The sequence below is a fragment of the Colossoma macropomum genome, unplaced genomic scaffold, assembly GCF_904425465.1.
Source record: "Colossoma macropomum unplaced genomic scaffold, Colossoma_macropomum, whole genome shotgun sequence".
Classification (NCBI taxonomy): Eukaryota; Metazoa; Chordata; class Actinopteri; order Characiformes; family Serrasalmidae; genus Colossoma; species Colossoma macropomum.
Window position 1 is genome coordinate 25,606,952 of NW_023494802.1, and position 25,547 is coordinate 25,632,498.

At 38.9% G+C, this 25,547-nt stretch overlaps 1 protein-coding gene across 1 annotated transcript in view; it reads right to left on the reverse strand.

Moving 5' to 3' along the window:
• Window positions 1–6,595: 6,595 nt before the first annotated feature.
• The window catches only part of chchd6a (coiled-coil-helix-coiled-coil-helix domain containing 6a), a 121,505-nt gene continuing 102,553 nt past the window's right edge, over window positions 6,596–25,547 (reverse strand). The window contains exon 8 of the mRNA XM_036590613.1: window positions 6,596–7,400. Coding sequence (XP_036446506.1) covers window positions 7,359–7,400 — 42 coding nt within the window. The 3' untranslated portion in view covers window positions 6,596–7,358. The remainder of the gene's footprint in view (window positions 7,401–25,547) is intronic.

Here is a 25,547-nt window from a genome sequence, read left to right on the forward strand (position 1 = left end):
AGCTAGATCAGAGATCATGATCTCTCAACTCAGACAGTTCAGATAAAAATAATGATAATCAGGTTTTGGGGCATGATAGAGAAGCAATGTAGTTACAGAGCTTAGAGAGTTATAAAGAGATTATTTAAGAGCAAGATATTTGTATATGTATGTAGGATAAGTGATCTGAATTCTGTAACATTGACTTTGTTATTAAAAATTACGACCAGACCACTCCTATACCCAAAAGAACAAGGTTTGCAGATGTTTTTAAAGTTAGGTGGGGTAGCCTGGTTCAGAGCATTAAAATCACCAACTTGTTGCCATGTTTCAGTTAGGAAGAGGAGATCAACACTATTATCGAGTAAGACTTTCTGCAATATGGATGACATATTAGAAGGAGAATGAGCACTCATTAGTGCAAGAGAGCACAAGTAATATGAATTGGCAGTGCGACATATAGAGCGTGCTAGTGGGTGAGACGTAGTCCGGAAAGAACAGATATTAGTGCCATCAGAGTATAGTCCTGTTACAGTTTTGTCTTGAGCTCCAATGGACATAACGATCAACATACCAGCTTTACTAGCAGCAATAGCAACAACTTTAGTGAGGCAGTAGAAAATACTGAATTTATGCAATTTGGAAGTAGCCTAATATAAAACAGGACCCATGGGCGGAACAGGGGCTCAGAACAGCACAGAAAGTTGAAACCAGTGTTGAAAGCAGCCATATTTGGTCAGTGTGTTTGGCAAAGTAGTAGTGGTGGCAGCAGACTCACTCGGTCGGCGAGCAGGGCAGAGCAGCAGTGACGAAAGCAGCCAGACTCACACTGATAGCAGCCACTCTTGGTTAGCGTGCAGAGCAGAAGATCAGCAGAGAAAGCAGCCAAGCTCAGTCAGTGTGTAGGGCAGAGTAGCAGTGGTGAAGGCGGCCACACTCGGCTGAGTAGCAGCAGTCATTTAGCTTATGAAGATTAGTCTGAAGTGTAAAGTGTATTACATCAATAAGAGTCAAGATATTTAAGCTTACTTCAGTAAGCATAACTAATATACACTTAATTGATTACACCTTGTTTCTATGCTTATTGGCCATTTTATCAGGGACACCTACCATATAGGTACACTGTGTAGGTTTACAGTTACTGGCTGTAGTCCATCTGTTGTCAAACAATTTATCAGCCCCTCTCTACCCCATCCTTCAGTGGACAGGATCACCAAAGACCCCAACTGACCAGATTTCCAGTTTATTTTAGTGGTGGACCATTCCCTGCACAGCACAGTGATAACAGCATGTTGGTGTACGTTGTGTTGAAAGTAGTGTATCAGGCACAGTATCTTTACTGGAATTCTTCATTGTCACTGCTGGGTGTAGAGCAGTTTGCCAACAAAAGTATCCAGCCAACAGTGGTCCTGTGCTCAGAAACTGACCACTGATAAAGTGCTAGAGAACAGATAACACATTGTGCATGGAAAACATTGAACTAAGGTCCCTAAGAGTATACCTACAAAGTGTACCAACAAGGTAGATGTGACAATAAAGTGGCCAGTGTATGGTGTTTTTTGATACAATGGCCAGTGATTGCAGGTACAAGGTAGATGTACCTAATGAACTGGCGACTAAATGTATAACTGTTTCGTTCTGGTAGGCATCAATGTATGTTTCTTTATTAACGGGTCCCATTCACCTACTTCCACATAAGTGGAATAATGATACTCGTGATACATAAAATGGAGTAGTTTAAATAAAAGAGAGACTAATGGAATTATGCAGAAACAATTACATACCCCTATGAAATGGCCTATATGACTAAAAGGGACAGATTTTAGACCTAGCACAATATTGTACTGTGTTGTTAGAGTAGGAAAGTGCGGTATAACTATCAAGCTATTTAACGGAAACACAAAATGGGGCATTCATCCTCTGCTCAGATGAAATACAACATATCAAACTTCCTGAGTTCCTGATATCCAATTTCACCGTTGCAATCCCACCATTGTTTTAACCCATCTAATGTCTAAAATGTTTACTTATATTACAGCAGAGTTCACATAGGAATGTAAAGGATCATAATTTGTAATTTTATAATTTGGGACTGCATACATTGTAGACATCCGATTTCTTTTACAAGCTTTAAAAAACCGGACCATGGCTTAGATTTTTGTCTTCTTTTTTGTCATTTCATTCAATTAAGATGTGAAGCAGTTTTATCCGGTTTTCTTTTAAATCTGTTTATCCATGTTCCTCTTGTATTACAAATTTAGTTTTGCCAGTTTAATAGTTCCTACGTTTTATCTTAATCTTTTTTTTCATTCATTTATCATGCTTTATTAAAATGTTTGTCTATTTTTCTGAAAATACTTGTACCACACTTTGAGCTGCTTTTAAAATATGTGAATAATGCTAGATAAACAGTCATTGTATTTGTATCTACATGCATTACACATTCTATTGTCCTTTCCAAGCACAGTTAAACAGTCGTTTCATATGCTTTTGCTTTAATTACTGCACATTGAGTTTGAAGCACATCATGTGATCATCTTAGCACCTTTATTGAGGTTTTCAGTATCTTTGATTATGACTCATGGAGAGACAGACAGGTCTAATTACCATGTCCTCGGCCTCCTGCACTGCCACAGTACTGAGCTGTTCAGTGCCACCCTGCAGTGAAGCATTCTGGGAGTCCACTTTGACTGACTTGCACTCCTCCCTAATCCTGTGACCCAAGGGCTGTTTTAATAATACAGCAGGCTCTGGTCAAAGAGATCAAGGAATCATGGCCAGCGCTGACAGATGTCAATGCACACATCCCCCTATGTGCCTGTACTCTCCACCTTTGACCAACCATTAAAGTGTCTGAGACCCCTCCTGCTCCGGCGGTCCTCCGATTGTCATGGAAATGATCCAGATGCGATCCACACGCTCTAGCTTCCAGCCATTAGTGGGCTGCGGGGCTTCAGATGGAGGACCCTGGTGATTTGCAAGCCATTAAAGACAGGGCTTTGGCCACCCATTGTTCCGTTCACTTCAGAAGTCATTTGTATATAATTAGTAGCCAAGGACAGTCGTGTTCCTCCAGGCTTTAAGAGCAGTCAAGCTGTTACATAGCACTTGCTGCCAGGTTCATGTTCTAACTTATAGCACTGCTTGTATCATGTCACCATCACCAGCTCCACGGCAACAATTTTTCAGTTCCAAAGCTCATAACTGCACATGAGGCCATGTTGCTTTTTTTTTTTTGGTCCAACATGTGCTAGCACTCTGTTTTCACTGATAAATCAAGTGCGCTGGTGCACAATCAGCAGCTGTCTTTGGCCAAGAAGTTGGCCATGACTGATTTCTGATCTTTCTCCTAGTTTAGCCCAACTATAGTCTCAGGCAAGAAAGAACGTCAATAAAATGTTCCTTGTTCAGATGATTTTTCATGCAATTTTCATACAGGTTATATAGTCAACTGTTAGTCAACGTGTACCATATGGGTGATCTTACTGGAGGATTCTATAAGTAAGGACACATTCTTAAAAAAGCACTCTTCAGGGATTTTTCAGTAAAGGTAATGGCTATAATTAGACTCATGACAACTTAAAGAATCATCTGAATGCTTAAATGGTTGATTGCATCTCAGAAAATGGTTCATTTTATGTGTGGTACTGTAATTATGCTACAGTTGCCTCCACAAGGTTCTGATGATCAGTTTTTATATTGTCTATATTATGAGCGGGAGAGCAGAGCGGCTAAGCTGGTTTGTTTTTAGCCTAGCTTTTAGCCTTTGCCCAATTGGGCAACACAGTTTTTGTTTTTTACCTTTTTTAAGCCTTGTTTTAACTGTCAAATCTTTTATCCGTCCGAGCCTCTGCACTGACTACCCTAAACTACGAATTTTTGGTTTTATTTAGTTTAAATCTACGAGTTGTTTTTGCGCCATGCCTCCCCTCAGCTCTCCAGCTGGATGTGATGGCTGTGCGCGGCTGAGCCAGAAGATTAGTGAACTGGAAGGAAGAATCTCTGTGCTCTACCATATCAAAGACGATGAGGATCTCCTCGACTCCTTGCTGGCTACAACGCAGGCGATCAGCATCGGGCTAGGCGGTAGTCTTCCTCGAACTGCTGCTTCGGCTGTCCAGGACGAGGATCACTGGCCTCGGCTAGGAGCTAAACCCAAGGCCAGGGAGGTGTGCTGCTCTACGCCGCGCCAGACTGAGCCGTGGTCCGTTGCAGGTGGGGGTTTGCGCTCCGCCCGCCACCCGATTCCACGAAAGGTTCATCTGAGCAACAGATTCTCTGTGTTGGAGGAGCTGGAAGACGCCACTTTTGCTGACAAACAATCATCAGTACACAACATCCGAGTGAGCTCTCCAGCCATAAATCTCACCCCTGCTCCTTCTGGAAACCCCACTGTGCAACGGGCCCGCCACTCCACCTCTCAGCCAGAAGCGGCCGGACAGCCAAACTGCTGCCTATCCAGACCATATCCACCTCCACACGGCCACCTTGCCGAGCTCCCTCACAGCTTCCACACGGACAGCCGGACCGCCGTTCCCCGCACCAGAATTCTGCCGCGCTGACCCCTCGTTTCCTGACACCGCTGGCTACCGAGGAACGAACCCATCGTCCATCCCCGCCTCAGCCTCGACCGACTCGCTACAGTCCTCCACCCACGCTCATAGTAGGTGATTCAATCATCAGAAACGTTAAACACCACACAGCCATATACATACATACATACATCATCTAAACCACTTATCCTTCTGGGTCGTGGTGGGGTGCTGGAGCCTATCCCAGCTGTCATTGGGCGGAAGGCAGGATACACCCTGGACAGGTCGCCAGTCCATCGCAGGGCAGACAGACATACACAGTCACACACACACTCACACCTAGGGGCAATTCAGCATGTCCAGTCAGCCTGACCGCATGTTTTTGGACTGTGGGAGGAAACCAATCTCAAAATTGTCTTGTCTAGCTAAAATTCTTCTAATAAACAGTCAACTTAAATCATTTCTACACAAAAATTCTGTCCTGTTTAACTATCAGTCTGGCTTTAGAGAAAGACACAGCACCATCTCTGCTACTACACTGGTTTTAAATGATGTCTATCTGGCCATAGATGGGAAGAAGCATTGTGCTGCCATTTTTATTGATTTATCAAAAGCGTTTGATACAGTTGATCACACTCTTCTTTTAAGGAACTTACAAAAGATTGGCTTTGATACAAATGCACTAAAATGAACCCAAAATTACATTTCAGACAGACAACAATGTGTAGCACTGAGTAATTATAAATCAGATTTCTTGAGTATATCCAAAGGAGTACCACAAGGTTCAATTTTGGGCCCAGTTTTATTCAATATATATGTTAATGAACTTGCTGCCTCTGCCTCAGACTGCAAAGTACACCTGTATGCAGATGATACGGTTTTATACTGTTCAGCTGACTCTGTTTATGCTGCAATAAGAAAACTGCAATGCTCATTTAATACTCTACAGGTTGCTTTGCGTAAACACAAACTGGTTTTAAATGCTAAGAAAACTAAGTTCATGCTATTTTCCAGATCTACTAATAATGATTTTATTCTGTAAATATCACTACCCTGACAGGATCCAACATCGAGGGAGTCACAGAGTATAAATACCTTGGCATATGGCTGGATGATAAACTCACTTTTAAACCCCATATTAATAAATTGGTTAGCAAATGTAGGCAGAAGCTTGGTTATCTACATAGAAATAAATCCTGTTTCCCTGTGTATGCTAGAAAAAGAATTGTTGAGGGAACCTTACTATCTGTTATGGACTACGGTGATGTAATTTACAAACACGCATCTGCCAGTTCCCTCAAACTGCTGGACTCAGTCTGTCACTCCACACTGGAGGTTCATCACTGGAGACCCTTATAACACTCATCACTGCAGACTGTATGAAAAAGTTGGTTGGCCCTCACTAGCTACACAGTGGGAAACACACTGGTTTATTTGTACTGGTTATACTGGTTTTTTGTTTATAAAACACTCTCCGGCTATATGCCAGAATATATTACTTCAGTGATATCTGTAAATAATGGTATTTATCAGACTCGCTCCAGTGACTGCATCACATGCCAGGTACCAAGGATTTTTACTGAACTGGGAAAATCTGCTTTTAGTTACAGTGCACCAGCGAGCTGGAACTCACTACAGGAAACACTAAAGCTCAGCTCACTGGCGTCACTTAGTCATTTTAAACTTCTACTCTCTATCCACCTCCACTCTGCCTGCACCTGTTTTATCTGATTTTTTTTTACCATTTTTATCTTATTTTCATTATTTTATTATTTATTTGTTATTTTATCCATTATTATTCATATTCTGACTCTTATATTAATTATTATTTTATTATTATTTGTCATTCTAATACATTTGTTTGAGTATTTTTTATATCTTCCTCGTTTTATTTTGATTTGATTTTATTAACCTTTACATTTTATGTATGTTTAAATTAGTTTTATTATTTTTTATATTTTTATGTATTTTTATTACTAATGTTTCACTTTTTATACTTACCCAATCTGAGTCTTCATTTATTAAATTGACTTGTATTATTTGATATGTTCTTACACATTATCAATCCCTTGCTCTATATTAACTCGGCAACATTGTAAATGAGGGGCACCCTCAATGTTCTCCGAGATTAAATAAAGGTTGATTGATTGATAGTCATTTACAGTTTAGAGTCTACAGAAAATATTAGAATATTTGTAATATCAAAATAAAACAGGAAAAATCCATTTGGACCAAGTAAAATGAAACAAGCACACTTTTAAAAATTGTTCTATATAGCACCCGTCATAGAACTTTTTGGTACTATATAGAACCCTTTCACTTAAACTTTTAGATACCTCCCCACAGTTGTACATGCTGTATACTGTACTGTGTGTTGTATAGATGGACCTTTTTCTCTTTCACTCTTTTTTCTCTGTGAGTCTTCCCTCAGTCTCTCGTTCTCCTTGAGTCTCCCAGTCTTAGACATATCAGCACACTCTGTTCTTCTGTTCTCCTGCAGGAAGGCTTGCTGGGAGGCAGTTGTGCTTGGCCACAGGCGAGTGGCTGTATTGTCTCTTCCTCTATTACCATTCCCCTCACTGCAGAGCTCTCTTCAGCTCTGCCTAAAACACACAGCACAAAGGCATAATTCTCCCACCTCCCAATCACAGCAGGGGAGTCACACAAAGGGAGCCGCAGTGTCTTGAGCCTTGTTGAGCCTGGATAAGGACGGATAAACCGGAGAAGCAAAGTGTGGACCACCTGGAGACAAGCAACACCCCTCTAAAGAGTGACTCTGGCTCATGCCCTGGGGGGAGAAGGGGGTTGTGTTGTGGCAGTGGACACTGTGTGGGTTACAGGGTGGCATCAGAGCTGAACACAGTGTGTGACTTGGCTGGTGGCTTGGTCCTGGAGAACAAGAAAAAAAACACTTAAAGCAATATGATATTAGAGTGTGTTCAAGAAATGTTTTGGTATGTTAGTTTTGGGTTATGTGTTCTCTAGCTTTTATTGCACTTGGTTCATTTTGCTATGGACTCTTACTGTAGAGGGTGGGGCTAGGAACCTCCCTGGGGGGTGTGTACTTATGTGTTTGTGTGTGTGTGTGTGTGTATGAGGTAAGAGATTGAGAAAAATACTTCTTATGTACAGCGTAACTGTGGCCAACAACAGCCCAAAAATAAAGCACCACGACTTGTGCAAAACCAGTGTCTCTTTTAATAGCAGTGAGCACTACAATATTGTAAATGCTGTAAGCAGTCTGAAACTGTAAACTAACTGTAAAATGGACAAGTTACAATTATGTTTATAACATCTGCAATGAAAAGCCAAATCATCTGGCTATATTTGGCCCTCATAGTCAACTTGCTCAAACTAAGAAATGTTTTTGAAGAGAGTGTATACTTTTGTCTATTAGCCGGACACCTTAATCCTGGTTCACCATACACTCATTAAAAAAAGGAGCCGAAAAGGGTTCTTTGGAGTGATGCCATAAAATAACAATTTTGGTTCTCTAAAGAAACTTTCAGTGGACTATTCTTTACAGAACTCATTTTGTAAATGAGATGTTCAAGTTTTAAGAACCTTTTTGAAATGTGAAGAATCTTCACATAATGTAAAGGTTCTATACCAGATAGAATATACCAGATAGAATAGATATTTCATAGAACCTCACAATGAAGTCCAAAAGTCTGAGACCACTAGTGAAAATGCTCCTATTTTTCTATTTTGCATTGTTTTCACTATATATTATATTATCAATGTAACAATTTGGGTAAAAAGTGGAATCTTTGAAATTTTAACATGAATTTCAGAATTTTTATTTGCATTTGATAAGAACCTTTAATAGTTCTTTTTCAGTTTACTTATAATTTTTTTCTTTTTTCAAAATTCTATTTTTTCCTGTTGTTTATCCCCAGGTTTGAATGAAAAAATCCTAGATTTTCTTTTGCAACCCACTGTACATCCAAGTCAAAAACCATTTAGAACCATTTAGGATTTTTTATGGAGTGTATCTTACAGAATTGTGTAATATTTGACTTATAGTCATTGTCTTCATAATAAGAAATAATTTCTGGACTTCTAAATAAGTACCTGAGTACCTTTGCCAACCAAAGATTAAACATAAAACTGCTGACACTGTTTGGTTTAAAACCAACCTACAATGGCTTGGTGAATTATTCAGTCCTGCATGGCCTACATGTGAGGAATGATTCATTTACAGTGAAATACGATTGCAAGTCTGGCATTTGTTGCTTCACATACACTGCAAATAAAATGGTATTGCATTAACAAACATTTGTGATGATACAATGTTGCCTTAATCAAAGAAACCACTACTATACCCACAAAAACAAATTGTGAATTGCACGACTCATAGTCTGAAGCACAGTATCCATCCACCAGCAAAGGCAGCTAAATGGTGTAGTGTCCGTCTGTTTGTCCTCACAACCACCAGCTATGAATCATGTCCCTAGGCTGGTAAAGAGCCTATGAAAGGAACTATATGCGTCTGCGCACACTGCTCAGACAGACAGACCAGAGCGAAAAGACTAGGATGCTGTAAATCAAAGCGCTCATCACTCCCTTTGCATTTGCCCAGCATGACAAATTAAAAATGTATGGCCTCTTGGCAGCCTGGGTACCACTGCATGCTGTTTTTAAACTGATCCTGGACCAATGACACAAATGCTTTTTGTAGGGCTTTTTGTTAAGATCACAATACTGCATGTGAATATGGAACAGTGGCTCAGGGGAGCAAGTGCAAGAACTTCACCTGAGGAGTGTGAATGCTTCAAATAAGTGTAGAATTTTGCCAACTCAATGCTGTGAAAAGAGCAGTACAAAATGATGTAGAGCATATAAAAACATAACAAACTTATCTCTGAAAAGGAAACTTTATAGAAGAATAAAAATACTGTACATTAGTTCATGGTAATGTTGTAAGGTTTTATTCTAGGTAATTTTGGATTTTTCTATTGGTCAATTCATCATAAAATGCTGACACAACTACCCTTTTCAAATGTTGGAAGAAAAAATAATAAAGCCAAAAAATGGAGACACAAGGTTTATATATGACAGTGACCATAAGTTGGTGTTCATTGTGCTTTCTAACATGTAATGTAAGTGTAATTGATACAGTGGTAGACATATTCTTTTCAGTTTGAAAAGACAGCTGTATTAATCTGACTTCTGAGTGTTTCAAATATCCAGAGATGGTTTTGGTTGTATTTAATAAAGAAGCTGGCCTTATTTTCCCTAATCAGCATGGCAATAACCCAGAGGTCATTATCAGGGTGAGCGGTGTGCAGCTGCCTCCCCATAGAAGCATTAATATGCACTGTTGTGCGTCATTCATTATTGTTTGCCAACAGTCAAGGGGAACCACTCAGTGCTATATAAAAACCTGCTGTAAAGAAATTTGGCATGGCTGCTGCTAACACAAGGCTAAAAAGATGTATTTACCAAGTGTAATCATACAGATCAAGCAGGGTTACGGAAAATACTCGTACATCTTATAAATGAAACCAAGATCAAGTCTGAATCACTTAATGGGCAATAAATTGTGATTGGGCCAAAATTTAGATCAAATTCAAGGTTTGAATTTAGGCCTACATGCTTCACACTAATTGCAAATTAAGTGACAATTAATTATTTGATGTGTAGTGTGATTTGTTAGCTATTGACACATTAGCCAGATCTAATCTTTCAACAAATTCAGAGCTAATTCAAAATACGCCATGATAAATGGGATGCAATGACGCAGAGGTTCTACATACTGATGAATTCCTTTTACATGAAAGACTAATTGCCTTACAGTCATGTGATCACAATTCAATAAATCTGTCTGTAATTGGCCTATAATTATAACAAACTTGTGTTTGACTGACACAAAATTTGTACAGATTTCTTTTAAAGCCAAGCATTTGAGAAAAAAAAATCTATATGTAAATTATGTTATCTTTAAAATAACAGCAACTAAAAAGCTCCATCCCAAGCTCCGACCTCTCTTGCAGCTGTCGAAAAGAATAAACCCAAAAAGGCTGCAAGTGCCACACTAAGAGCAGATCAAATTGACTCTGAGCCTCAAAGAGCAAGCCATGTAAAGCTTGGGTACAACACTGCCATCTACTGTTGGTTGAAGATATGTCAGGCCAGGTCAAAGTATTAAAAAGTTCATCATAAGATGTTTTTGAACAGTCTTCAACACTATTATAGCTGTTAAACTGTGCTCTATGCATGTGTAGGAGAGGTGGAAAATCTCTTCAGATTCAGTAGCCTCACCCTCTCTTTCTCTCACTTAAAAGCAGCATTGCAAGTCTTTCCAACAGTGCAAATTACAGCTGTTCTTGTTCTGAACATCAGCCTTACTTTACTTACATTTTGACAGTAAGCACACACCTGAGCCTGCAGGCAGTATGAATTATAGTCCATGTCACATTTAGTTTTAGATGGCTTTATTTGTCTGTCCTCTACACTGGTAAACGGTCAATCTACCTGTGTCACTATGGCTCAGAATAACACAGATAAAGCATGAGGGTATACAATGCCCTTGCAGTGCTGTTTAACTTTTGTTGTTTACTAACAATTTAGCATACAAATTAAAGGAGATGAAGGCCCACTGAAACTCATTGAGTTTATTTTTACTGTTTCCTTCAGTAAATAGTATAGAGCTAGCCCAGAGAGAAAAAAGGAGGAGGTAACCTATCAGAGAGACCCTATATTTCCTCAGCAAGATCACAGCAAGTGTTTGCTGACAGTATCAAATACTCACAGCACAGGCAGCTCATAGACTCACAGCCACCGTGATAACATCAATGCACAGAAATATTCTATTATTCACACTCACGCAAATAAAAACACAAGTCACAGAAGAGCCTAATCACAGAATGCAAAAAAAAAAACCTGAAAAATGGGGAACTTACTGGAATTAGAAAGCAGACTTTAAAGGACCCATGTCACGGAAAATCATACAGTCCATATATGGAAATTGAGCTGCAAACATGTTCTGTTTTGAATTACGTTAAATTTTTGTGATGTCAAGAAAATGCATTTTCTTATATCAGCAGTTTAGACCCACCCATTCACATTTAAGTTTTAAGAAGTATTTCAACTCACATTTAAGTTGTAAGACGTATTTCAGCCTGGATTGCTTTTTGAACAAGACACAATACATTTACACACAAGACGCCTACAAAATAATGGAAACATCTCAAGAAATACTCACTAACATTTTATCAAGTACACCTAATATACAAGTGTCATGGGATGCCACTATTCTTTGCAAGTCTAGGACATTACATAAAACTGTCTATACCACCTCTAGTAAAGGAGTATAAAGTGGGAAAGTCCAGTGCATGGACTAGGTGGCAGACAGACAGTTGAACACTGACCAGAGCAGACATCTGAAAAAATCCACTAGTTCAGCTCCAGTTCCTTCTGAGCTCGGTTTATGATACCCTCCCAAAACCAGTTAATCCCATAGATTAACCTAGCAGACATCCCTAACTGCAAGCTGTGTGAAGAAAGAGGTACCTGACAGGAGGCCGGGTTGCTCACATACAAATGAGATATACCTGGAGACTCGTCCAGGTCCTCAGAGTGCTGGCAGCCACACTGGAGAAGAAGTGCAAGTGCAAGAATAGGGCAACCAATAAAATGCTGTGGTCTATTGCATTTGGGAAGAAAAAACAGGCACCAGGGAAGCCCTAATCAGCAGTAAAGGAAGGATTCTTGAGAGTGGAGGCAGACTGGAAAATAGTGTCTGATCTGGACAGACGGCTCACGTCAGCACAGAGCCCATACCTCATCCTGTGGTCACCTGGAACCAAGAGGCTTATTACGAACTTACTGGGTTTTGATGAGGAGAGATAGTGGTAGCTTGAGACCCACCACTGACACAATGTGAAAGATCACTGTGGACCCCCATCCTGACAGTGTATGGAGTGAGGAGTGACGGATGGTCTCGCTGAGGAACAGCTGAACCATTCTCAACATAGTAGTGGTACCAACATGGTAGCGGGATATTATTGTGTATGTTGCTGGTAGTGGTAATGGTAATGTTTTTATTACACATCAGTGCCACTGCTGGGGTGAGAACAGTATGCCAACCAAAACATAAAACCAACAGTAGTCATGTGGTCAGAAACTGACAGTTGATAAAGGGCTAACATAAATTATGCATGGACTACAGTCACAAACTGTACATCCACAGTGTACCAACAAGAAGTAAGTACATATGGACAAAAGTATTGGGACACCCTTCCTGATTATTGAGTTTAGGTGTTTCAGCCACACCTACTGCTAGAAGGTTAATAAAACTGAGCACATAGCCTTGCAGTCTCGATAGACAAACACTGATAGTAGATTAGGTCATACTGATGAGCTCAGTGACTTCAAACATGGCACAGTCATAGGATCCCACCTTTGTCACAGATCAGTTTGTGAAATTTCCTCTCTGCTAGATCTGCCCCTGTCAACTGTATGTGCTATTATTGTTAAATGGAAGCACCTAGCAGCAACAACAGCGTAGCCACGAAGCGGTAGACTACGCAAACTCACAGAGTGGGGCCAGCAAGTGCTGAAGTGCTCAGTGCCCATCCTCAGTCACTAAAGAGTTCCAAATTGTCTCTGAAAGCAACAAGCATTGAGAGGGAGTGGTGTAAAGCATGCTGCCACTGGACTCTGGAGCACTGGAAACGTGTTCTGTAGAGTGACAAATCACACTTCTCTATCTTGCAGTCTGATGGAGTCTGGGTTTGACAAACGCCAGAAGAACATTACCTGCCTGACTGCATTGTGCCAAGTATAAAGTTGGGTGGAGGAGGGATAATGCTATAGGGTCCAGGAGTTGGCCTTGGCCCCTCAGTTCCAGAAAAGGAAAATCTTAATACTTCAGCATACCAAGACATTTTGGACAATTGTATGCTTCCAACTTTGTGGGAATAGTTGGTCACAGAGCCCTGACCTCAAACCTTTGGGATGAACTAAAACAGAAACAGTGACATTGCTGCCCCAATACACTTGTACCACCACACACTAACATGTCACTATTGTGTTGGTATTACTGTTGTGCTATGCCAATCATGGATAAGGTGAAGGATGGCTGATAAATTGTTCAGCAACAGATGGACTACATTAATTTTAAATTAAAGTGCACATATATGGAGTATTTCATGTGGTGTTTTCATTATTGTGTACACCTCTATATAACACACACTAACAAAAAACAGCCTGTTTAATTATAATGGATGAAGAGAGGTTGGAAAATAGTCCTGTCAAAATGAATTACAACTGTTTTTGGTAAACTTTATTAGTGGACTTCAGGGTAAACAATGAAATACAGTAAAAATGTAGCATATGGACCCTTTAATGCAAACCCAAACCTAATAAGATAGTTGCACACTCTCTCACGCACTGCTTCAGAAATAACTGCCGCATAAAGTCACAGAATCAAAACTCTGTACTCTAGTTTTTCAGTTATTCAAGCTCACATACACACACAAACATAATGCCTTCTATTTAAAAAAAAATAAATAACTCGAACATTCAAATGATCTAATTTATAGCTAGAGACATTGTAAAACATGGGGACAGAACTTGCCTTGAGATGCTTCAGTTCCTCTGAAGAAGTGAAAACAGAAATAAGAAAGGATGACAGAGAGAGGGAGATGATAGAAAGACAGTGCTGAGCAGCTATACCTAAACATTGAAATGATTCTACTGAATTAAAGCCTCTGCTTATTTTAATGCATATATATGGACATTAATCCTAGAGTGACTCAGACGCTGGTATGATAACTCTGAAATATACTTTATTCATAGGTGCCTTTTAGAGCATTAATAAAAAAGGGTAGAATGAAAACAAATATTTTCCATGGGCAAAAAGACACAACGTTGACACAAAAGAGAGAAGGTAAAAAGACTTTGATTTGGGAAGATTCAAGCCTTTGTAGCTGCAGCAGTAAGAAGGAGTCAACCTGTCAGTCACCTTAGTGATAGAGCTCCCCAAACAGTGTCTTTTATCCAGTGTGACAGCTAAGCTTGCACTGCCTTCAACCTGAGGCTCGCAAACAAGTTAACAGGGAGAACAACAAGCTCTTGTGTCACTTGCGGATTACACAGGGCCACTGAGGGGATGCTATGAAATCAAGTTAGTAAAGAAAAAAGCAACTAAGACAAATGTTATCTGGACAGGGGCATCACAGCTGGGGGAATAGAAGAACCGACTCCCGAGGACCCCAAGGTGGTGGGGGTCCTCAAGAGGCCACTGGCTGTCTACAGAAAACATCTTAAATCTTATGTTAAATCCTCAAAAAGATCATTTTACCTAAACCCTTAAAACAAAGCTTCCTAAATGATTCTTGGCTTGGACAAATAACATTAGCAGGTATAGGACATTACACTGTTGGAAGGTACTTTAAAAAGATTCATCACACTTATACACCTCATTTGCAAAAATGGTTCTTTAAAGAAAGGTGTGGTGTCGATCCAAAGAAGGCTGTTTGGCCCCTTTACTTTTTAGAGTGTAAGTTCAGGAGTGAACATAAGTGCTTCATTTGAAATTAAATGGCACAATTCATATAAGAAATTTTAAGAGGCCACTGAACTTAAAAGTCTGCTTCGATGTACAATTTTACATTTGTAAGTCATAACAAAATTAATATTGGCAAAATAGGCTGGGAGTGACATTTCCATAAAAATAGTGAAGACCTCCCATCAGTGGGAAAGGGGCCCACAGAGTTTACATTTACACAGGGCCCAGAAATGTGGGGAACACCCCTGTAACTGGACAGCAAATGGCCTGCACAGTGGAAGGGAGTTAGGATTAGTCGATACTGTAGGAAAGGTTCCAGAGTCTTCTTTGATAGAGGCTGAATCACAGCCCCCCTATTGCTCATACAAAAACTAGCATGATAAAAATAATGAGTCTGTAAGCTGCTAGTGAGGATCATTACGGAGGGGATGAAAAGAAGACGACAAAGTGGCCCTCCATATAAGAGCCTGTGATAAGACCACGGCCTAATCCAGAGCACTATGGAAGGATTAAGGCTGTGAGCTTGACGTCTGCTCCTTAAAATGTGAGGGTTAAGAAGCCTCTCTCACCCGAAGTCTCCCGCCTGCTGTAATGCCATTAGAGCAAGGGAGGAGCATATTTTTTTACCCTGAGGAATAATGGTGCAAGCGAATGCCATGCAGTTGCACATGTCCCCCAGCCTGGCCTGATGGCCATCTACTCTGTGTGTAATTTGAAGAATGAGGAGATAAAACACTTCAGGATGGTAAGATGATTTCCCAGTGGGCATAGTGATTTAGTGCATATGGTGAAAGAGAAGGACAGATATTTAACAAGCAGGGTGCACACTGGATTGCATAAGGATAATACAAATGGGTGAGGTTTACAGAAGGTTAGGGTTAGGGTTATCCACGTTTAGAATGCAGTAGTCATTTCAAGTATTATGTATTTTATGTGTGTATAGTAATAATGTGTAGTTTATGTGTCATGTAATGACACTAGTATTAGTAAAGAGGTAAATTTGCTGTTTTTCAACCTGCCTACCTTTGATTTGCTACAATACAGTCCAGCACAGTCTGATAATGCAGCATTTTAAACTGGAAAGTCACTCTAATATTCATCCATTAAGTTAAGATGTTTTGTCCACGCTCACAACTTGTCAAACCTCATTTGTGGGTAGAGCATGGATAGGTAAATTTAGGTAAAAAAAAAAAGCCTTCATATTAATCTGTGTTCTCATAGTTTTGTTAATTACTTCCTGTAGATTAATAGCTCTCATGAAAAGCAACAATGTATTTATCTGAAATTCATGACTTCAGTTACAGTCAAACAGGAATAGATAATGTGCAGCATGTAGTATATTATTCTTTGCTGCTACAAGATGGACACCCTCAGTAGAGTATCATGACTTAAGGAAATGGGTGGATGAAGTTGTAAGATAAAAACCCATGGCATCAGATACCACAGCTGCAGCATTCTAACAGAGGCTGTTTTTACTGGGGCAATCCCTAAACAGATGTTAGGTCATGCCAGCTGTTCTAGTATTTGATATAGGGGAAGTAAGAATTAGCAGAAAGGCATGTACTATTTAATGCCCTGGATAGACAGTTGTTAATTAATCCTCTCTTGTATTGCTGTTGTTGCAGTAACTCCAACCAGGTCTGAGAAATTGTAAGTGGATGATGAATATGTATAGATAGATAGGATTGGTGCTCCTAAAACCATATAGTGTGGGTGTGATTGGTCAAATTCACAGGCAGCTTCAATAGGCAGAAGACCTCTATCAAAGACACACACACACACACACACACACACACACACACACACACACACACACACAAAAACACAAAAACACACACACACAATGGCACTTCATATGAGAGCCCACTGAAAATGGATTACCAGGTGAGACGTATGTAAGTGAGCTACACAGTTAGCACTTACATTAGCAGTAGGAGCTAAGTGCTCAATGAAAGCTCAATCCACAGGAGCATGCACACGCACGCACGCACACACACATGCACACACACAATTTGTACATAAAAATCACCAAAAAAGACAGGTCAATAATCTAAGATATTGCACACTTACAGTCAATGATAAAATAGGGATACTCATTTCTGAGAAATCCCCAATAAAACAGCATCCATTTCAGGTCTGCTTGTGGCAGTCACCTCTATGGTTTGTCTTGCTGGGCCGGATGTGATTTTGTAACATAAATACAGGACAGAAGGAAAACCTGTTAAACTTTTGGTGTCGGATTGCTGCCAAATCTGCTGCAAACAAGGGTAGCACAATCGATAACACAAACAAGCAAGAAACAAGCAGGAATATTTTTTCCTTTGTATTGCATGTAATGTGATCTCCGTATATGATTCAACATCCATATGATTAAGCGGAGTTTGCTGGGGGGATTTTTCAGCCATGCTAAGTAATATTATATCCATGGGCTAATGACAGGCTTGTTGTTCATCAGATGATGTTGACAAGCACGCTATCCTTGCCTCCCAGCTTTGAGCTCTGCTATCAAACGGTGTAGGTTTGTTTTAGAAATTTCACATACAGTTTGTTCCCACTTACGTTTAGCCCAAGGTTTCTTATGTATGTCCTTAAATGTTTTCTTATGTCTGGCCTTGTAAGACTGCTCCATGTTAGGTTATTAATATTGGCATTAGTCGTGTGATGACTCCAATCCAAACATGTGGCTAGTGAGAAAACAGCAGTATATTTCTTCTTCTTCTTTCTGAACCTTTATTCAATTACCAAAGGAAAAACTCTTTTGCAAAAAGTTTATGTAACAATCACCCTATACACATGAATTTCAAATCTCTTAGTAAGCACTGTATTATTGTTACATTACATAAGCAAGTTTCATTACAAAGCACAGTTAGTCCTATGCTGTTATACAATATACAAAACTTTAATAAACCATAAGAAAGAATTTTGGTATTTGTGTATGAAGTTTTGAAAAAATAAGTGGTTGTAAAAAAATACTTTCCTGAGGTTGACTGGGTGTGTTAGAGCAGGTAAAACACTATAACATTTAGAGCAGCAGTACTCCAAACCAGGACTGAGAACCACTGAAACAGTAAAATAATGATAAAATTACTTGTGTTTTAAAGTAAAATAAATGGCACAAGAGTTCTTTGGATTAATGCTATCTGTATCATGTGATCACTTTCCATTGACCATAGTTTCCATAATAACTTTCTCTCTTTCACACCTCTCCACTGATTGAAGCCTGTTATAAGTTCCTGAGGGAACCAAAGGTGGTTCTTCTATGGTATTGCTTCAAATAATCCTTTTGGCACCTATATGTTTTAGAAGAGTATTTTAAACCAAACTGGTGGTGTCCTGAAGCCAAGCAAAATGACTGTCTGCAAGCCAAATGCTACATAGAACTCAAAAGTGTCAACCATTCATCATCATTTTCAAATATTAGTGGCTTGCTCAGTGGCACCACAATGTTTTAGGAGCTCTACTGCCATGCGAGGATGTGAAGAGAGGGGTGCTGAGAGCTCCGCAGTGTGGGGGAATGCTGCTAAGGGCAATCTTAATGGGAGTGCACTGTTTCACAGCATGCTCTGTCTGTGTGTGTGTGTGTGTGTGTGTGTGTGTGTGTGTGTGCGTGCGTGTGTGTGTGTGTGTGTGTGTGTGTGTTCAGATATTTGTGCATGCTGTGTACTGCATGCAGAGTGTGTGAGTGTGTGTGTAACACCATGCTGGGTGTTTGTACTTTATCACATTACGGGTGTCACCAAGTGTAAATATAAGGTTTACAATCTTTACAGTCACAATAGAAGAAAATGAGAGAATGTCTAGATAGAGATAGATAGATAGATAGATAGAGAGAGAGAGAGAGAGAGAGAGAGAGAGAGAGAGAGAGAGAGAGACTAGAAATATAGGTTCCAGAAAAGGAAAAAGTGTTGTTTGAATGATGCCATAGAAGAACCATTTGGAATCTTTAAATCTTTAAATGGACAGTGCTTTTAGAGAATAATTTTTGTAAATAGAATGTGTGAATGTGAACATTTTAAATAGTTTAAATAAGTGTAAGGTTCTATGACAAACTCTGAAATTAGTATAGAACCTTTATTACATTATGTGAAAGTTTTGTAAACCTGCAAATGCAATAACAGAATGAGTGCATTTTATGTTTTCAGTGTTTTTATAATGAAAACATTTCACCTCTGTGTTAAGAGATAAAAATGCAAGTATAATACATGTGCTTATATCTGTCCAGCCATATTTACATTCATTCAGAATAAATTTGAGCATTTGCAAACCTCTTTTTTTGGCTTTTGTGTGTGTGTGTGTGTGTGTGTGTCCCAAGCAAATCCTAGTAAATAACCATTCAAATTGCAGCTGTGTAGCAAAGAGCCATCTTTAATTCATTCACATATTGACTGGCTTACAGCTTAGCGAGACATGTCAGGCCACAACAATTATTCTACTCCATTTAACAAGAATGAGTTGCCTTAGAACTTTGTTTTATTAAGAAATCATAAGGAAACTGTATCACCAAAACATCAGTGGAAGGGCATTAGCTCAATATTTGTTACAAGAAAAGAGGTGGGGAGATTGTGTCAGTTGTCACAACAAAATGCCCGACTCTAAAGATATAAAATCACTGACAGCAGTGAGGACAGAATGTGGGTTTTTCCTGAAAAAATACACCACCATCTGGAATTACTAGCAAAAAGATGAACAAAAGCACATCAAATATGTTGTTGTTTATCAACATGATATTCCATTCAAAATATAAAGTAATTCCAGCTTACCTCAAAGTATTGTTGTTAAAAAAGTATTGGAAATTATTAGAAATTATTTTCCTGTTTATATTTAAAAACTAAACTGTTTTCTCATTTTTATTTCAATTTCCTCAACTCATCTTTGGAACTCTAAGTGGTCAGTCCTGACTTCCTATTTCCTGAGGTATAAATATGAGCTGTCATGCATGACAGACTATTTCTCTACCAATATAGGGAGATGCTGACCTTCATAAATCATTGTTGTTATAAATCGTTATGAAATCAGATTCATGCAAGAAATTACGCATCTCAGCTATTAGGATGATAACTCTGAGTTTTAATGAACTACAAATAATGAATTTTCCTGGAAAAGAACATGAAAAATATGTAATTTGCCCCTGCACCCACCAGGTGTTTTAAAATTCCCATTCCCCAGTTCCCAAATACAGATATATTTTGGAGTCTAGTCTACAAACCTATAACAAAATACCACCAAAATGCCAACAAGCTTCTACATAAGTGGTCACCAACCCTCCTCCTGGAAATCTATGCTGCATCCAAAAAAACATACTACCACACTAAATTGTATGTCAAAAATAGTACACCACCAATAAAATAGAAGAAGGTACAGTATATCTGCAAGATCAGGGTTGGTGACCACTGCTCTACATCAATACCTTTAATTATTACATCAAATAGCAAATATAACATGTACACTTTGCTAATGATCATTAGAACTCTGACTATAACTAGGCTAAATCATCAGATGAGACCAAAATGGAGCTGGTAAAACACAAACTCTGGAGGTGAGTTTACAATAAAAAGAGGAATGATTACGCAGAAAAGATCTCAGCAGTAATTAAACACAAATATCTTTTTCAGAAAGAAAAAATTCGTGAAGATTCTTCTTCTCTGAGTAATATAATCACAATATGTTCCTCGACATAAAAAGTACAAAATGACAAGTTAATAAATAATAACTGTTCACAACAATAGGAATGTGGTTCTATACCTCAGTATTTTAATGTTAGTTTTGTCTATTGAACAGTGTTGTTTCTTCAGGATCAACCTAAAGAGACGTGACTAGAGAAACAAGCTAAGGCTAATTTTCTGTCTCACTACACCAATGAGTTTTTAACTGAAGTCAATTATGTGGACAATAAAGTAGAGGAGCTTTGTCATTTTCAGCCTAAAGTTGCCATTTAAATGGCTTTGAATGTGAAGTTCTGCACTGTATGAGTGCAAGTAAAGCCATGTAAAATGTTTCTCCTGTATAATTCATGGCCATCCACTGTGCACTTGTAAATCAGAGGTAGACTATAAAAATGAGCAAAATTATTCTATGCTACGACACCTTTTTAAAGGAAATAACACAGACTTCTGCTAGGTTTTTACCACCCAGGATCTGATTCCATTAGGCCTCTACATGGTTCCACTTGGCATTAGCCAGAATGGCTTAGGCATGGATTAAATTAGCTGGGCATGGCCCGGTTGAAGCAAGACACGCTGAAGGAGAATGGGGCCTGTCAGGCAGCAGCACACTTTAATTAGGCTCCATTGTTTGGCCACAGTTCCACAGTAAAGCAGACTCTTGGAGGAAAGGAGAAGTGTGGAAATTGGTTCAGGCAGCTCAAAGAAACTGAGGAGCAGAGGAACTTGGCCATGAGAAATTCACAACAGAGTGTATAGAAAAGTTATACACATTTCTCAAAGGAACTTACGATCGTTTCTCAAGGGATGACATGGTTACCTGGTTTGAGATTGGGGATGGTTGAGGAAGATGAGCAGTTGCAGTCAAACAAATTAATCCTGGGGACATGCGTTCCAAAAGCCAAACCACAATTTTCTTGATAAGTTAGCTATAATATCTCAAATGCGCATGAGAAATTGATTTGACACTCCTCAGGGGAAGGTGAAGATGGAGAGAGAAATAGAGAGAGAAAGAGAGCACAAGTGCTTAAGATATATTTTCCTAATTTTACTCACTGACAGGAATTCTGCATTTGACTTTTTTAATGAGGATCATTAAGATTAACTGAGCCAAACATATAAGATTAAAAAACAAAACTTCAAAACTGGTGAACTAAACAGATCATATCTGAAGACATATTGATTCCTTTGTAGTACACCAAGGACTTAAGAAGATACATAATGATACATAATGAGAGACTGCTCAATATCAACTCCAATTAAGTCCTGTCAATCATTGCCATCTCCACTCCTTCATTAATCATAAAAGTAGCACGCGTGCTCATCTTTCAATTGCAGCGGCGTAATTGCAGGGATCCGTGCAGGGAGATGCACAGGCGGATGGGTGATGGAAAGGTGAAGGGAACGCTATTTATGATCCGCACTTGTATACGTGTGAGTGGGAGTGCGCGGCGGAGCGTAGTCGTTTGAGAGAGGCTTTCAGCCTGAATAGAATGTGCCTGTATGACAGCGTGTGCTGTAATTGGGTATGACACAGGATCAATGCGGACACGTCGGGATGCAGAGATGTCATTTTCTAACCTTACCTTGAAGCTCGTCTCCGCGGTTACTCAGGTGCCTGTTGCCGTGGAAACCCACATCCTGGAGCCAGGTCTTTTTTTATTAAGATGCAACGGTGTGCTGTTGCTGCTCCTCACAGCAGCGGCAGCAGCAGCAGCAGCTGATTTCCTATTAAAAGATACACCATATACAATAAAAGCTAACTGAAACCTGCCTGTCAACGTATGGATCCTTGGGGTGTAACACATTGCTTTCAAGCAGCTCATTAAGCTCGCTGCGCAAATGATCACTTTCATTGAGAAGTCCAATGAGATTTTAAATGAATAGGCCCTTAGGTAGTAAGGGCACGAGAGCCTGCAGTATGTGTTATGGGTGAATGCCAATATGTGTAGATTCTTAACAGCTCTTTATGATCTATTTGGGGAGACCACAGGGCAGGAAACACTTGACATTTTAACTGTGGTGTACTTCGAATAGACATTTACCACTTAATGGCCAATTCCCTCATCGTTCTAACTGTGTGAAGAAGCGGGCCGCTGCAAATAAAGGCAGCATAGCAAGGAAGGCTGTGGAGAAAGATATAAAAAGACATCCAGTGGAACAGACACTAATTGCAGTGCTATAGCGGACACTTAACTAATACGGCTTCTGCACCTATTAATGGTCAGCATGTACACATATACACTGCTTTATGAGGTGTGCACCATCTACATTGTCATATGTTCACTGTGTTCTAATGGAACATAAAATGCTTATATAAAATATTTGAAAGGATGCTGTTGAAGTTTCATGTTTTATTGGCTGTAGCATGGAAGGCAATATCAAACTTGTTACTTTTGAGCTGTGTACTCAGGCTCATCTGATTAATTTGATTGAACTAAGGGATTCTGTTTTTAGTTTGGAATTACAGAACTTTTTCATGTCCTGACCTTGTGTTTTTGGTGTGCTCAAGTATAGCTGAAATAAGGTTTTATAATGTGTCACAAAAAAGCACTTTTGGCTTTAGACCGCTCTGGTCTTTGCAAGTTGCGATGAGCCAGTTGGCTTAGTATAGTCAATGCAGTGAATTATAAAAAAAGGCCATAGATGTGAAAAACCTTGAAATATTTGCCTTTGAAATAACCAGCATTCTACAGAGCACGGGTACAATTTACTGTCCACAAAAGACTTTTTGCGAAGGCCACAACAAGCAATACAATATTCAACAAGTAATGTTCTCATCAGCACCGAAACAAGGCCTGATTACAACAAGGAGCAAAAAGTATTGAAACAGTCAGCAGACTTCTGATCCATGTGTTACGGACTAATAAGATGTTAACAACATTTATATTACTGCTAGTCTAACTAAGACATTTCTACAACCCCATTTCCAAAAAAGTTGGGACGCTGTGCAAAATGTAAATAAAAACAAAATGCAATGATGTGCAAATCATTTAAACTCTATATTTCTTTGAAAATAGTACAAAGACAACATATCAAATGTTGAAACTGAGAAATTTTATTGTTTGTAGGTCTGCTTTATTATTTTTTACGTTCCCAATCATGTTACTTTTTTTTTTAGCATTGCACAACTTTACCAGCCTTTTGTTGCCCCTGTCTCAACTTTTTTGGAACCTGCTGTTGGCATCAAATTCAAAATGGGCATATATTTTTCAAAAACCTCTTTGTCTTTGTAGTATTTTTAATGAAATATAGGGTTTAAATGATTTGCACCTCATTGTATTTTGTTTTTATTTACATATCTTCACCCTCCTTGCACAGCATGATCTCATTTCTTCAGTATTTAAAACACCACATTCCACCAAAGCTGAGTGTCACCCATCCTCTCCATATAAGTCACTACACTGACTCTGGCAGTGAAAGGAGACAAATGAAAAGCAATAAAATAATATTTGATTTGTTGTCTTTGTGGTATTTTCGATTAAATATAGGGTTTAAATGATTTGCACATCATTGAATTTTGTTTTTATTTACATTTTGCACAATGTCACAAATTTTTTTGGAAATGGGGTTGTAACTAAAACACGTCTTCTATACAACTAAAGTAAACATCTTGGTTTGGTCCAGTTTCTTAGGCTAACTACACTAATGAGTTTAGTCAAGCTATTTTCTGCAGGTAAACATAGTTAATGATAACTCACAACTAAAGTAATAGGTAGGCTAAAACATGTAGAAATGGAAACACTGCTGAAGATTTCAGGCGTAGCCCACTACCTTGTCTGTGAAGTATGGCAGAAGTGTCATTCTTGGTCATGCAGCAAACCTCTACTTCTTTTTACAGATAAAGTACAGGTACCTTATATGCCTATTTACTACAAAATTAAAAACGCATAGGAAAGTGCATCACTATACAATAAGACATTGATCAAAACACACAAGAAAAATAGTGGATATTTAAGAATTGTCCAGTGTCTTAGTACCACAATTCTCAGATATACTGTGTCTATCCGATTGATTTTTATTCTGCTTAAGACTTCTGACAATAAAAGCAAAAGTCAAAAGAAAAGCTAAATTAGAAGTCTGAACCAAAATGCTCAGCCAGTGTAGTGGAGTCATCTAATCAATTAAACCAGTTCAGTTAATACCTAACACTAACTGTAAATTCAATGCACATAACAGTGTACATTTATAGTTGTATGTAAATGTTAGGGCATCCCTGTTTAAATGAAATATTTTGTTGATTTTCTGCAAGGAACAAGCGATATATGACATATTTCAATAAATTTTAATTCACAGTTTCCATTTATTTGCTAAATTTAACATAATGGGAAAAAGTAGCATGTGCAAAAGTTTGAGCACAGTTAAAGTTGATACACTAGAGCCCATCTAAGCAGCTGACTGAGGATCTAAAAATAAAGATAATTGGCAGTGAATTTTCATGGTCTGAAATGTCATTAAGAAATGGTCCAGGAGAACTGATGAAGTCAAGAAGAGATCTGGAAGATCAAGAAGAATCTGCTCATAGACTGATCAGGTATACACAGCTAAACACCCACATCAGTGCCAAGGATCTACAGGAAGATTTGGCTGGCATAGGAATAGTGATGCACTGGCCATCATCTTCATGGAAGGGTCATCAGAAAATAACCTAAACCAAGGTCTTATCACAAAGGTCTATGTCTGAAGTATGTATTACAACACTTACATAAATTAGAGGTGTTTTGGAATTAAGTGCTCTGATGGAAAAAAAAAAGTTTAGAGAAAAAATAGAAGAAGCATTTAACGAAAAGAAGACCATGCCAACTGTTAAGTATGAGACTGTGTCTGTTATGTTTTGTGGTTGCGTTGCAGCTATGAGAC